This window comes from Talpa europaea, assembly GCF_964194135.1.
Source record: "Talpa europaea genome assembly, chromosome: 13".
Lineage (NCBI taxonomy): Eukaryota > Metazoa > Chordata > Mammalia > Eulipotyphla > Talpidae > Talpa > Talpa europaea.
Genome location: NC_140080.1, coordinates 56,312,427 through 56,328,003, shown reverse-complemented (window position 1 = coordinate 56,328,003; position 15,577 = coordinate 56,312,427). Strand labels below are relative to the sequence as shown.

Below are 15,577 nucleotides of genomic sequence, written 5' to 3'. Positions count from 1 at the left end.
CAAATTATTTTCTAAAACAATTATAGCAATTTGCTCCAAACAGCAGGTAAAACAGAGTTCGTTTTTCAACGTGGCCACTAGAATCAGATGCTAGTAATTTTTACTACTCTTGTAGGCCAAAAATGATATTGTGCTGTTTTGATTTGCCTTTACCAACCTACAAGTGTACATGAGCAACTTTTCCTTCATTTATTGACCTTTGTATTTTTTCCCTCTAGTTTGCTAATTCATAAGCTTTGCCCAACATTCTTTGGAATTGTTCACCTTTTCATTCTAATTAATAGGAACATTTCAAGCAACTGGAAATTTAACCTTTCTAAAAATATGTATTTAGATAGTCCCCTCATTGACTATATTTTAACCATATGATGTCTTTTGCCATTCAGAAATACCTAACTTTTACTTGGAATAGATGTCAGTGGTTTTCTTTATATTTTCAGGAATTCCTTTATTAAAATTTATACTTCTTAGCACAATATCATATATATATATATTCTCCTGTTTTATATCTTTTGTTATTTTGTATTATTGCTGTCATTTTAAGTACACTTTATTTTTTGTATGGGAAGGAGTAGCTTGATACTCTTTCCTAATACACTATGGATAATTTATTTGCTTGAATTATTTGAGTCTCACTTTCTTCATCTATAAAATGGGTATAACGATACTTAGCTCATACACATGTTTTAAAGCCAGAAGTAAAATAATGTATATAAATACATGTAATATTTCTAGGCAAAAGGTAGTCACCTTATAAATACTGGATATTATTCCCTGAGATATTACAGTGGAAGAATGAGACAAATTACTTCAAATCTGTATGACTAATTTTCCTAAATTAAAAAACTGATCTTTCTTATAGTTGACATGAAATTAATGGGATAATATGTAAAGCTTCTGGCATGATCAAACAAGCAATACATTCCAACTGCTCCATTGTTATCATTTCAATTATTATTACTATTATTAGCAGCAATATTGCCACCAATACACAATACCAGTGGGCACTGTAGAAACTCAGTTATCAGTTAGGAGTTAACACTTAGGTATTCTAGGTTCTATCACTGACCAGCTATATATCCATATACTCTTTTTTTTTTAATTTTCTTAACAGTTGCATTCTTCTTTTTTCTTTTTTTATTATTTAAATTTTATTTTTATATTCCCCTTACAATTACAACCCCCTTATTTTGACCCCAATCCCTCCTTTCCCCGCCCCCCACCCCCCATAGAATGTCTCTGGTTCATAGTTGTTTGTTGATTTTGATATTTTCTTTCTTACAGTTATTCTTTTTCCTGGTCCCTTATTTAAGTTTTCTAGATTCCTGCTATGAGTGACACCATCCAGTATTTTTCTTTTTCTTTCTGGCTTATTTCGCTGAGCATGATCCCTTCCAGTTCCATCCATGTTGCTGCAAATTGCATATGTTTATCTTTTTTGAATATATCCATATACTCTTAATTCATATTGGTTTCCATATTTAATGAAGGGATAATGTAGGCTACACTGCTAGTTTTATTACCAAGCACAATAACTAATTGCATTTATTTATTTATTTTTTTGCATTTTAAAAGGACAGGTTTATTAGGAAAAGGAGAGAAACAGAGGCACCTGCATAGTCACAAATGGGGCAAGAGAGATGCCACTGACTAATGCTTAATTTTGAAATGATATAGAAATTGACATATTTCAGACAAAATGTCAATGGACTTCTAGCTTATAATTCCACCTGAAGATATATTTAAGATTAGATTTGAAATAAATAAAGATATATTATTAGGCTAACTTGGACATGACAGTATTATACCAAATATTTTTTAAAAAATTGTGATTATCTGAAATTCTTTCTTCTCAAGCTTCCCTTTGTCCCCATTTTCATTAAATGCATATATAGAAAAATATAGAAGGGGTATAAGTATATAAAAAGATATTCAATTTTTCTTTGTCACCCAAACACAATCTGTTTTTAGGGGTATTTTATTTCACTGAGGTATGAATGACAGAAAGAAGTGATTTAGTTTTCTAGATCAATTTTCTTGGATTATAAAATTTCACTTTGGTCTTTCTAGTGGCTTTCCTTAATAACATATCAGGTTTTAAAAAGAAATATGATATCATGCACTTAAATCCTATATGATTAGGGCTATTACTAAAGAGCTATAAAAGACAATGAATATCTCCAATTTCATAAATACCCACTCCTTTTTGAAAATTCTGGTGTATATATGATAGTACTGCTTTGAAGAAGAAACTATTCTTCTTGGAATGATGAATGTTGGTGCTGCAATAGAATGTTTGAAATTATCCTTAAGGGTACTGTGTCACTTGAAAATTGAATATGGAATTAGAAAAAGATGTACCATAAGGCATCCATTTAGGATGGATTTTCTTTCTGTATTTTACTTTAGGCAAAATTATTACTTCATTGAAATGTAGAGCTTGATACGCCATAGCACCAAGGCCCACATGGCACCTCTTCAGTGGTTTGTTGATATCGTACTAAGCTGTTGCTTGGAAGTGGTGTTGTATCAAGGGAGGCTAGCTCTGTCACATAGAGACTAAAGGCAGGCAGATGCAGAGACACAATGTCCTGATGGGGGAAGCGACATGTTTTCGTGGCTTAAACATGTAAAATTATTAAAGTAGTGGATATGTATAAACTTTTTCAAATATAATTTGTTGAATTTACTGGTGTATTCTGCAGGTATGTTGGCTGGATTTATAGACATTTTACAATTACAGAAGGTTATGTGACCAGAAGACTTTGCAGAACAAATATACACTTAAAAATGCCTTAAATATTATTTTATTTATTGTGAACAAAATATAAGAACAAAAAGGTCCAAATTGCACCAAATGAAGGACGAACTATATTCCTGACAGTTGAGAGAGTGAGTGTCAGTGGGCAGCATTAGCAAGCACAAGAGGGTCTGCAAGTTCTTGGAGAATTCCCTCAGGGAACTACATAGTGGGCCGTTACCATAACCCCGCATGCCAGCTTTCTCTGAATCTCATCCCACCTTACTCTCAGATTCTTGTGGTCGCTGCCTTTTTTTTGTCAAGAATTTATTTAGATGGCAGGAGAGAGTGAAAGCACTGTTCCCATTTCAGGGTCTCGCTTTGGCAGAACAGAGATGCTTTGGTGCTTAGTCCACCATCTCGTCACTGTTTTCTCAAATACATTATTTGTCTCATCCTCACTAGCACCACTCCCTACCATTAATTACTACACAATGTAAAACCACCAATACTACCACCATCATTACTCCCTCACTATCAAACATTGTACCACCATCACTACCACGATCACCCTAAACATCACTGCCGTCACCACCACCATCATCATGATCACCAAGACCACATTCCCTCACCACCACCACCGGAACTACAGCCAATACCTCATCACCACATCACCCCTCCTCACCATCACTATCAGCAGCACCACCAGTATTATTAACCCTTACTTTGATCACAATGTTTTCCAAATTAGCATCCCTGCCTTTAGTTTTTCATCCTCTGAGATACTGCCAACATTTTTTTTTGCCATATTAACTAGCCTACATCAACCATTGATGGTTCTGATCCTATCTCTTGCCTGCTTAAAAGCTTAAATTTTTTATTTTTTTATTTTTATTTTTTTAAAATTTACATTTTTTAAAAAAGATTTATTTATTTTTATTATTTATTATACAAGCACTGGGTACAGTCAGAAGTGTGGGAGGGTGAGAGAATTCACCAGAGCCAGAGCGGGGAACAGAACAGGCAGACTGATGAAATACACTGCTGAGGGGAGCAGCCGGCATGGCAGGAGAGGTCTGTCGCTCCATGTGGGACTCTTGCTGGGGGCCGGGGATCGAACCGGCGCTGCAGAGGCTGCGGGAAGCTTGGCAGCCCAGCGCTCAACCGCTGCGCCACCAGGGGAGGCCCTTATTTTTTTTTTTAACATCATTGTTCGTTTTTAAACAATATTTGCTCTCCTCACCCCCTCAGGTGTAGTCCCCGTAGAATTTCCTTCACCAAATGCACCCATGCACCATCACCACAGTCCCCTGTGCTCCTCCTTCCCTTCCTCTGATCCCTCTCCCTCCTCCTCCCCTGCAGTATGTCTTTGGTTTAAAATTGTCCATTTTTGCTTCATTGTGTTTTGTACTGTTATTTTTTTTTTATTGATGCCTTAAAAAGCTTAAATTTTAATTAATCTTTGATCACTCCCATTTCTAATGAATAAGATCCAGTCTTCTAGGCCTGAGGGTAAAGTCAACCATAAAAAAAAGTCTCCATGACAAAATTCAGGATAGATTTTCTATTGCTGCCTCTTTCTCATAATTGCCAATCAAACTACTCCTTAAAGCAATTTAGATATTTTTTTTAAAGTTCAGATCAAGTACTACTTTATTACAATCATTTGAAATATGTGTTAAAATGCATATTCCCAGATCCTGTGACTAGAAGCAATCTCTGGACTCCTGGGAACTTAACATCTTTTTGTCCTTAGCCTTGGGCTCGTGTCCATTTCATGATAATAAAGACAGTTCCATTTAACATGTGGTTTCTCACGTATCTAATAGGATATTTTGTAAACTAATATTCTAAAAACGTAAAGCAGTTGGCACACTGCCTGACCCAATAAAGGTAGTTTTTAGTGCCAATTCTTGTCCTCAAAGTGCTTTTGTGGTGATCAACTAAATAATATTTGTGATTGCATTTTAATGTTTTTTGTATGTTCCTCAGCAGATTGCAAGCATTTTGGGTGGCAGGAACTATGTATTATTCATCAGTGAGTAACCTGTATTATCTGGCCCAGTGTTTTGCTTAATAAATATTAGCTTTATTAATAGCACAGGGTACAAAAGTTTTAAACATTGTGATATAAATTTAAATTTAGAATTCCTAAAATCAATTTTAAAAAATGCCCTTCATTTTGTCCTCCTAGGTGAAGTATCAAAATACCTCCTCTGGGGGCTCCTGAAAGCTGCAGACTCAGGTGTTCCAGGAGTGCCAGGTCCTCTAACCCACTGAGCTTAGACAGCCAACCCTCTTTTACACTTTCTGAGACTTTTGACGAGAGACTGAATATTAAATACTCAAATAGTGGAATATTATTATCACCTTTATTGAGTCTTAGAAGTAGAATTCTGTCATATTAACAAAAAACAATAATCACTTAGGACCTGGCTGAGGTAATAAATTGAATCTCACTTCCTGTGCAGGGTCCTTGACTCCAGGACCTGCTTGACACTTATATTTTTATGATTAAACACTGCCCTTGGTTTTGCGAGTGATGTCTACCCCTTTCTTACATCTTTCAAGCCTCCTTACATCTGAAGCTCATCCATCAACTCCTTAGTGACAAATTTGTTGGAGTTGACAGGATTCTAGTGAATGTTCAAAGACCACGTCAAATGCGTATCCATCTGCAGAGCATCCCTCCCCTGCTGGTCAGCTGTTGATTCGAGGTGACTGTCTTGCCAAACGCCTGTAGCATTTAGCCTGGAGCTCCTGCTCGAAACATCAGCTGTCGATGTGGGGAGTGACCACCTCCTCTTTCTGCACTCGAGGATTCCCTTAACCCTTGTGAGGTCAGCGCTGCGTGCTCACCTGGCTGATGGTACTCATAGCTCGCATGTAGCTCTCATTCCTGGAGCGAAACTTCGGTGACGTGAGCAGGCCTGCAGGGTCCAGGCTGTCCAGGCTCCGGTTGATGGAGACTTCACTTACTGCCCTCAGGTAACTGTGACTCCGGATCTGGAGTTTGGGGGAGTGTTCATTGGAAATCCTGGAAGAGAATATGGAAGAGGCACATTTAGTCATATTCCAAAATGGAGGCAGCACAGGAACCCCCCCCCCCACTGTTCAAAAATCCATGTATAAAAGTCACTTTGCATTCATGAAAGACCTATATAAGTCTTGTTTTCTTTAACCTAAAGAAATCCCAAAAGTATTTTTGCTCTTACCACAAAAGTGGAAAAGCAACAGTATTAGCCAGCATTTGCTTTGTGGCAGCCATTTTGTAGCACCAAGAGTGGCTTCTCCAGATCCTTCTTGGAATGTGTCTTTATACAGGTATGTATTTAATATATTTCATTCCTGATTTTACTATAGGTTAATGTTATTTTAGGTTTTATGTTGATTTGGTAAGTTGTTTTTTAGGTCTGGAAGTGTTTGAAAAATTTCCAAATACAGTAATAGTAATTGCTTTTTGCTGTTTGCCATTTCGGTTTTATAGGGTTCATAAGAATGCTCCACTTTTGGGTAGCATGGTGGGGGAAACTATAATAATATGTGGCAGTACTATGTCTTTTGTGGTACCCTAACTACTTGGAGAAATAATATACATGGCCTCCTAAGGTGGTTGAATCCCCCATTGTGTGTCAGAAGAAAAACCAAGGTTTGATGATATAAAGAACAATTAAAATTCTCTTCTGTCCATGAAACAATATCTCCATTCACAATTCTGTAGGTATGCTGGCGAGGGAAAAAATAGCTACCATCCTGCCCCAGAATTCAGCACAGCATAATTTATAAGCTTTTTCTTTGTACCCATTTCTTTAATTTGGCCATCTTTTTGTTTTTGGATATTCTGGTAACAAGTGGAAACATATCTCTAGTAATATCTCTAACGTCTTTTTTTTAATTTAGCGTTTTTTTCTTTTCTTTTCTTTTTAAACATATATTTATGCACACAAGAGCTGGGATACAGGCTAGAGATGTGGGGGGTGAAAGGATTCACCCAGAGACAGAGTGGGGAACAGGACAGGCAAATCTACTGAAATACACTACTGAGGGGAGCAGCAGGTGAGACAAGAGAGGTCTGCTGCACCATGTGGGTTGCTCCCTGGCCACCGGAGATCGAACTCATGCTGCAGAGGCTACAGATTGCTTCATAGCGCAGTGCTTAACCCCTTGTGCCACCAGGGAGGCCCAATATCTCTAACTTCTAATGAAACTTTCTATCATCTATTTGTATCTATCATCTGATTTTTTATTTGAAATTGAAATTAGTGAACAAAATAAATTTCAGTCATTCACAATGCACCCATTTAGAAATTTTAAGATCTTTATATACTTTCCATTCCATGTTTTTTCCAAAATGCATTTTAAACGTATAATTCTCAAAAATGCTGACTGCAAAGAGTCCAGCAATACAGAAGTGCACTGAGCAGAAAGGAGTTTCTCTATATATGTTCCTGCTTCCAGAATTTCATGCCTCTGAAAGGAGTACCCATAGCAGTTTGTATGTATTTCTACATGTATACAACTTATTTTCACTAATTTGTCAAGTGTGCTTTTTCACATGGCATTCAGATTTTTTCTCTCATTAAATTTCCTTTATTTCTGTTGTAACATCGCTTGTGATTAAAAGTTAAAATTGATCAGAAGAAAGATGTAAACTCAATACAGTTGGTATATTTGCTACTAGAGATCCTAGTCAAGTAAATTTAAAAAAAATGGAATAGAAATTATAAATATTGCTGAGGAAGAGATAAACTTAAGAGTATTCACATAAATTCCATAATGACTTTTTTTTGGAAGATAAAAGGAAATCAGCTGAAAAAAATCTCAACTAATAAGAGATCCTCAAAGTAGCTAGATACAGGATTAAATACAGAAATCAGTAGCTTTTTTATATTGTGATATCACCAAACTGAATTTTTTTTTAAAGATTTGTTTATTCATGCTTACAAGAGCTGGGGCACTGGCCAGTGATGCCAGGGGTAAGAGGATCCACCAGAGACAGAGTGGGGAGCAGAACAGGCAGATCAACCGAAATACACTGCTGAGGGGAGCAGCGGGCGAGACAGGAGAGGTCTGCCTCACCATGTGGGTTTCTCTCTGGTGGGCTGTGGATTGCTTCATAGTGGGTGCTTAACCCCTTGTGCCACAGGGAGGCCCCAAATTGAAAATTTAATGAAAAAATCCCACTCAAGATGGCATACATTATAAAATAAATAAAAATTACAAAATAACCAGAATTTTATGAAGAAAACTACAACTTTAGGGAAGGCAATAAACAAAGCCTAAATAAAAGCAAAGGAAAACAATTTCCTGGATGGAAAACTTAACTTGTAAAAATTAAATTTTCTGTAAATTGACCTATATTTTTTTTTTTTGGAACTGCAACTTTATTTTTGTTGCAAACAAGTGGATAGTCTTATCACAAGATAAGGAGATTTAATCAATGTATCTCAATAGTGATTAAAAAAAGTGCTAAATATTAAAACTGTAACAAGATATGCATGATTTCCTTATTCTCATTATTGTTTAGACCTCTTATCTTTTTTTATTTTTTATATTCCCCATACAATTGCACCCCCCCCTTATTTTGACTCTAGTCCTTCCTTTCCCCCGCTCCCCCCCCCCCATAGTGTGTCTCTGGTTTATAGTTGCTTGTTAATTTTGATTTTTACTTTGTATTCATTAGTCTTTTTCCTGGTCTCTTATTTAGGTTTTCTAAATTCCCACTATGAGGGAGACCATCTGGTATTTTTCTTTTTCTTTCTGACTTATTTTTTTGAGCATGATCCCCTCTAGCTCCATCCATGTTGCTGCAAATTGCATGTGTTTATCTTTTTTGAATGCTGAGTAATATTCCATGGTGTATATGGACCACATCTTCTTGATCCAGTCATCTATTTTTGGGCATTTGGGTTGTTTCCAAAGCTTAGCTATAGTAAATAGTGCTGCTATGAACATAGGTGTGCAGGTGCCCTTTGGAATTAATGTTTCTGTGTCCTTTGGGTAAATACCTAGGAGTGGAATTGCTGGATCATATGGAAGCTCTATCTTTAGTAGGTCAAGAAAGCTCTATGTTTAGTAGGTCAAGAAATCTCCACACAGCTCTCCATAGTGGTTGGACCAGTTTGCACTCCCACCAACAGTGCAGGAGAGTTCCTTTTTCTCCACAACCTCGCCAACATTCGTTGTTGCTAGTTTTTTTAATATGTGCCATTCTCACTGGTGTAAGATGGTATCTCATGGTAGTTTTGATTTGCATTTCCCTGATGACAAGTGATGTTGAACATTTTTTCATATGCCTGTTGGCCATTTGCATTTCCTCTTCAGAGAAGTTTCTTTTTAGCTCTTCTGCCCGTTTTTTGACTGGATTATTTTCTTTGTTGTTGTTGAATCTCATCAGCTCTTTGTAGATTTTTGCGATCAGTCCTTTATCGTTAGTGTTGTGTGCAAAAATTTTCTCCCATTCGGTGGGGTTTCTATTTGTTTTGGTTATTGTCTCTTTGGCTGTGCAGAAGCTCTTTAATTTGATGTAGTCTCAGCTGTTTATCTTTGCCTTCACTATCACTGCTTTGGGTGATGTGTCTGTAAAGATGTCTTTGATGTGCATATCATGTAGTGTTTCGCCTATATTATCGTCTATGTATTTTATGGTTTCAGGTCTTATGTCTAGTTCTTTAATCCATTTTGAGTTGGTTTTTGTGCATGGTGTGAGGTAGTGGTCAAGCTTCATTCTTTTGCATGTAGCGACCCAGTTTTCCCAGCACCATTTATTGAACAAACTTTCTTTGCTCCAGTGCATATTCTTTGCTCCTTTGTCAAAGATTAGTTGACTATAAATCTATGGGTTTATTTCTGGATTTTCTATTCAATTCCATTGGTCTGTGTGTCTGTTTTTGTTCCTAATACCAAACTGTTTTAATTATTATGGCTTTGTAGCATAGCTTGAAGATTCAAAGTGTGATACCCCCTTTCTCCTTTGTTTTCATCAGTAGGGCTTTGGCTATTTGTGTTTTTTTGTGGTTCCATATGAATTTCATCAGTATCTGTTCTACTTCTTTGAAGAATATCTTTGGGATTTTTATTGGAATAGCATTGAATCTGTATATTGCTTTTGGTAGGATGGCCATTTTGATAATGTTAATTCTTCTAATCCATGAGCAGGGGATGTCTTTCCATTTCTTTGTGTCTTCTTCTATTTCTTTTAACAGTGTTTTATAGTTTTCTTTGTATAGGTCCTTTACCTCTTTTGTTAGATATATTCCCAAGTATTTGATTTTTTTGTTTCAATAATAAAAGCGATTTTTTTCTGATTTCTTCTTCTTCAGATTTACTGTTTGTGTATAGGAAGGCTACTGATTTTTGCATGTTGATTTTGTATCCTGCCAATTTACTAAACTGATTGATTAGTTGAATTAGTTTTTCTGTGGAGTTTTTGGGGTTCTCTATGTATATTATCATATCATCTGAAAATAGTGATAGTTTAACTTCTTTTTTTCCTATTTGAATTCCTTGTATGTCTTTCTCTTGTCTTATTGCTATGGCTAGGACTTCCAGTATTATATTGAAAAGCAGTGGTGAGAGTGGACATCCTTGTCTTGTTCCAGATCTTAATGGAATGCTTTCAGCTTTTCACCATTGTGAATGATACTGGCTGTTGGCTTGTCATATATGGCCTTTATGATGTTGAGGTATGTTCCTTTTATCTCAAGAATTTCAAGGGCTTTTATCATGAATGGGTATTGTACCTTGTTGAAAGCTTTCTCAGCATCTATTGATATTATCATGTTAATCTATACATTTAATGTAGTTGCAATAAAAATTCCACAGATATTTTTCATTAGAATATAACAAACTCATTTTAAGTCCAAAATTAGGTTCATAGCAACATTACTAGAGTCAAAATATGGGGGAAAATGCATATGTCTATCAACTGATGAATGGGTAAGTAAAATTCCATGTAATGGATTATTATTTGATGATAAAAAGGAATGAAGTACTGATGCACACTTGAACATGAATCATGGATCCATTTCAACATGGATGATCTTTGAAAATAGCCAGTCACAAAGGACCACGATTTATGATTCCATCTACATGAAATGTTCAGAATAGGAAAATCTATAAGTAGATTATTGGTTTCCTAGAGTTGTGGGTGGAAGGATGTGGCACAGGGGGTAGGCTGATAAAGGAGGAGAAAGAAGGTAGGATTAAGGGTGATATCTGAGAGGAATGGAGATTCTTTCGGGGTGATGAAATGTTCTAAAATCAATTGTGATGTTGTACAACTCTGTGAATATATTAAAAACACTGAGTTGTACATTCTAAATGAATATATTGTGTTATGTCATATCTCAGTAGAGCTCTTATGAAATTTATATGAGGCTTCAAACTAACCAGATTTCCTTATGAAGAATGTAACATAATAGAAAATACATAGCTTGGTCCCTGCTCTCAGTTCCTGGCACAGAGTTCCTAAAACCCTTGCAACTTAAGTGATGCGAGTCCTAGGAGCATCTTTTATTGTAATGAAGCAGTTCTGACTGGACTTCTGGAGGGGTGTTGGTCATCAGAAAGACCAAACCATGATTATAAGCTTGGAATTTTCAGTCCCATCCCCATGACTCCAGAGAGGGCAGAGGGAGTGGAAATAGAGTTACTAACTGACCATGCCTATGTGAGGAATCTCCATAAAATCCTAAGAGAATGGGGATTGAGGAGCTCCCAGGTTGGTAAACAGTGGAGGTGCAGGGAGAGTGGTACACTCAGCAAACTCGGGCAATGGAAAGTCTGCACCCCTTTCCACAGACCTCACTTCATGTATCTCTTCATCTGGTTTTGATTGTATCCTTTTTTTTTTTTTAAAAAGATTTATTTATTTATGCATATAAGAACTGGGGTACAGGTCAGAGGTGAGGGGGTGAGAGCATTCACCAGATACAGAGTGGGGAACAGAACAGGCAGACTGATTGATGTACACTGCTGAGGGGAGCAGCGAGCGAGTCAGGAGAGGTCTGCTGCGCCATGTGGATAGCAACCTGGCCAGGGCTCAAACTGTGCTGCAGAGGCTGCGGATGGCTTCATAGTGTGCACCTAACCCCTTTTGCCACGAGGAGGATCCTGTCATATCCTTTAATAAATGAGTAAATGTATTTCCCTGAGTTCTGTGAGCCACTCTAGCAAATTAACGGAACCTGAGGAGGGGTTGTGGGAATCTCTGATTTGTAGGTAAGACAGAAATTGTGGGTAAGCTGGGGGACCTACTACTATTTACAACTGGCATTACAATTGGGCCTCTCTGGTGGTGCACGGGGTTAAGTGAGTTCAATCCCTGTGGGGCCAGAGAGATAACCCACATGGCGTGGCAGACCTCTCTTGTCTTGCCTGCTGCTCCCTTCTCAAAAAAATATTTGAAAGTTCACATTAAAATAAATATGGAAGATGAGTTAGAGTAGAGGGTCTAAAAACAGCTAAAAAATACCAATATATAGAGAAATGCTCTATCATATCTATCTCAAATATACTTTATAGTTACAATGACAAAAATAGTGTGGCTTTGGGAAAAAAAAAAAGAGAGACAAGTCAGTGGAATAAAATAAGAGCTCCCGAAACAGAACTGAGTATGTGTTTGAATTTGGTATTTTGCAAAAATGGTAATTCAAATAAGCATGGGAAAGTTCAATTGTTTGATAGCAGTGTTAGTAGATTGTACATCCAGTTGTGAAAAAAATGAATTCCTACTATCAATGTACATTAAAAAGTAAAATATTTACAAGTTTAAAGTTGTTTAATATGATAGAGAAGAATATATTTGATAATCTTAATTTCTATACCTAAAAATGAAAAAAAATTACCAGAATTATATGAAAAAAACTATAAAGTCTTCTAGAAGACAAAAAAGGGAACATATTTGCACACCACACAGCATGACAAAAAGAGTCATATTCATGATCTTTAAAATAGACTTAAAAGTGAATAAAAATAGTGTAATCTGCTGAATTAAAAAGGACATAAGCAATAAAGAGGTAATCACAGGAAAATAGATATAAAAATTTCCAGGAAAATACATTTATAAACCACAAAGCATAAGAATTAAGATGAAATGCTCATTAGTAATTTTAGAAGTCCTGATAGAAAATAAGTTGCCATTTGCACATCAAGCCACTCATCTCCACTTTCTCAGATGGAAAAGACATTCTCTTTATTTCAAATGTCTTAACAGTGTGTAAGAGCATGCCCATTCTTGAAGTTTGTTTGTTAAGTTTGTATAAAGTTTATTTAAATATAATAACTGAGAAAGGTAGACTCAATAATACTAAAATCTGAGAATTTGATTACTATTATTTTTTGCAGTTGCCCTGGGTGGAGGTTACCATCTCAGGCAATTAAAATTAAATTAAAGCAGCTTAGAATTTAATACCAAAAGTAAACTTCTGATGTATTATACAAAAGAGAAACTGATTGTTCTAGAAATGTTTCCAATGCATACTTCAAGTAACTGCCAAACACTCAAATACCTTTGTAAAGCCAAACAAATGTTTCCTATGTGTTATGTGCTAATATGATGACTCACAGTGGGCTCTTATCAATATCCCTGCCCCAAACCCTAACCAACCAACAAAGACAAGAAGAATTTATTTTCCTGTTAAGATCTCTACTAGGAAAAAATGATTTAGCTTGAAGCTTTTATAGCCTAAAGTTCACTTCCTCCCAGAACTCGAGTTATATGACAAATGTGTTTCTATGGCTATTTTTCAGCCTGACCCAGAGCAGCAATAATATTGCCAGCATAAAAGATTATCTTGTTCCAATGATTATCAGGACAGCACTGGGGGTGGCTATTTCATAAATGGTGTATACTCAAAAGCAGAAATGAAAGTCCAGGGTTTTGAAAAACGCGTGTCTGCTGACTAAGCTGAGGAAATGAGGCATCATTGCAAGTCATTCACCCTGCTCATTCTTTATGAAATAAGCCATAATTCCCAAATTTCAAAGTGAGGTAATCATTCAGAAGGGATTGAATATTTCTACTCTGATGAGGCACTTCGGATAAAACAACACATCCTTTAACCATAAATACAAGGAAATGAACTCTTGTCCACTTAGAGAGAAGAACCCACAGCAACCAATATAAAAGGGGTACAGTATGTAACTAATGCTCCTGATGCAACAAAACACTCATTAAAGAAATACTTAAAAATCATGGGAGCATGCATATTCACAAATATTAACTCTCACATTAGAGTAATTATTTTTTAATGCTTGTATATTCAAATGGCATCCATCTTTTTCCAAAGTAATTTTTCCTAAATTATTTATGTGAAATTAAATTTTCATGCCTTATCAGAAATGAACTGAGATTCTTTATTATGTCTTTTAGGTGCACTCAAAGACTGGACACCTTTAGATGACTGTGAGAAAACTTCACAAACAACCATGGCCCAGTGTGTCAATTAGTTTGACAATCAGAAAAGAGAAAATGCAATACTACTTAGACCACAACATTTTATTTTATTTTTAAAACATTTTTAAACTTTTATTTTTTAATCATTTATTTAAAAAAATTTTTGTATTAATTTTTTTAATTTCTTATATCATTGTGCATGTTTAAGCAATATTTGCCTCCCCCCACCCCCTCAGGTGTAGTCCCCATGGAGTTTCCTTCACCAATGCACCTGTGCACCATCACCTCAGTCCCCTGTGCTCCTCCCTCCCTCCCTCTGATTCCTCTCCCTCCTCCTCCCCTGCAGTATGTCTCTGATTTATAATTGTCCCTTTTTGCTTTGTTGCATTTTGTACTGTTATTATTTTTGTACACTGATGTCTTATTTGGTTCCCCTATATTCCTGCTATACGTGAAACCATGCGGTATTTTTCTTTTTCCTTCTGGCTTATTTCACTGAGCATAATTCACCTCTTTTGTTAGGTTTATTCCCAAGTGTTTGATTTTTTTGGCTTCAATTATAAAAGGGATGGTTTTCTTGATTTCTTCTTCTTCAGATGGATTGTTTGTATATAGGAAGGCTACTGATTCTTGTGTGTTGATTTTGTATCCTGCTACTTTACTGAACTGGTTGATTATTTTGAGTAGTTTTTCTGTGTAGTTTTTAGGGTTCTCTACATATATTATCATATCATATGCAAATAGTGATAGTTTTACTTCTTCTTTCCCTATCTGGATTCCTTGTATGTCTTTCTCTTGTCTTATAGTCCTGGCTAGGACCGCCAGTATTATATTGAAAAGCAGTGGTGAGAGAGGACATCCTTGTCTTGATCCTGATCTTAGGAAAAACAATTTTTTTTATAGATCCCCTAGTATATTCTCTGTTGTATTTCCATTATCAATGTTTGACATGAGGTTGAATGTCAGTGTTATTTCTGAGAGACAATGCCATTGTCAAGTAATGTAGACCTTGCTGTTTCTTACTGGTCTAGGATTCACAGTAAGGTAAAAGGGAATTAATTGAGGAAGTAAGCTTGGGATTCATTTTTTCCCTGAAAATTTTGATTTGCATTCATTTAAATAGCTACATAATTTGGGGAATGTAATTTCATACCTTAATATACACATTGCTTCACTCACCCTCTACCAAAGCTCTACTGCCAATGCCCTATCACATTACCTTTTCTTTTCCATTCTGCCACCTTCCCAGCTATCTTCTCTAGTAACAATTGTATTTTTCATGCACAGTTATTTTTTGCTGTTTTTTTTTTTTGTCAGTTTTTTCCCTTTGGTTATTTATATTTCACAATGAGTGAAACCATGAAGGAATTTGTCTTTTACCTTTTGACTTATTTCACTTAGCAAAATCATGGAAAAGACTCATCCATTTTGTCACAAAG

General features: G+C 36.1%; 1 protein-coding gene across 19 annotated transcripts in view; it reads right to left on the bottom strand.

Annotated features, from left to right (window-relative positions):
* Window positions 1–15,577, bottom strand: part of DLGAP1 (DLG associated protein 1) — a gene marked incomplete at both ends in the record, with an annotated part of 338,395 nt that overhangs the window by 170,485 nt on the left and 152,333 nt on the right. For all 19 annotated transcript variants that reach the window (XM_084252591.1, XM_084252592.1, XM_084252580.1 and 16 more), the window contains one exon: window positions 5,600–5,777. In XM_084252591.1, coding sequence (XP_084108717.1) covers window positions 5,600–5,777 — 178 coding nt within the window. The remainder of the gene's footprint in view (window positions 1–5,599; window positions 5,778–15,577) is intronic.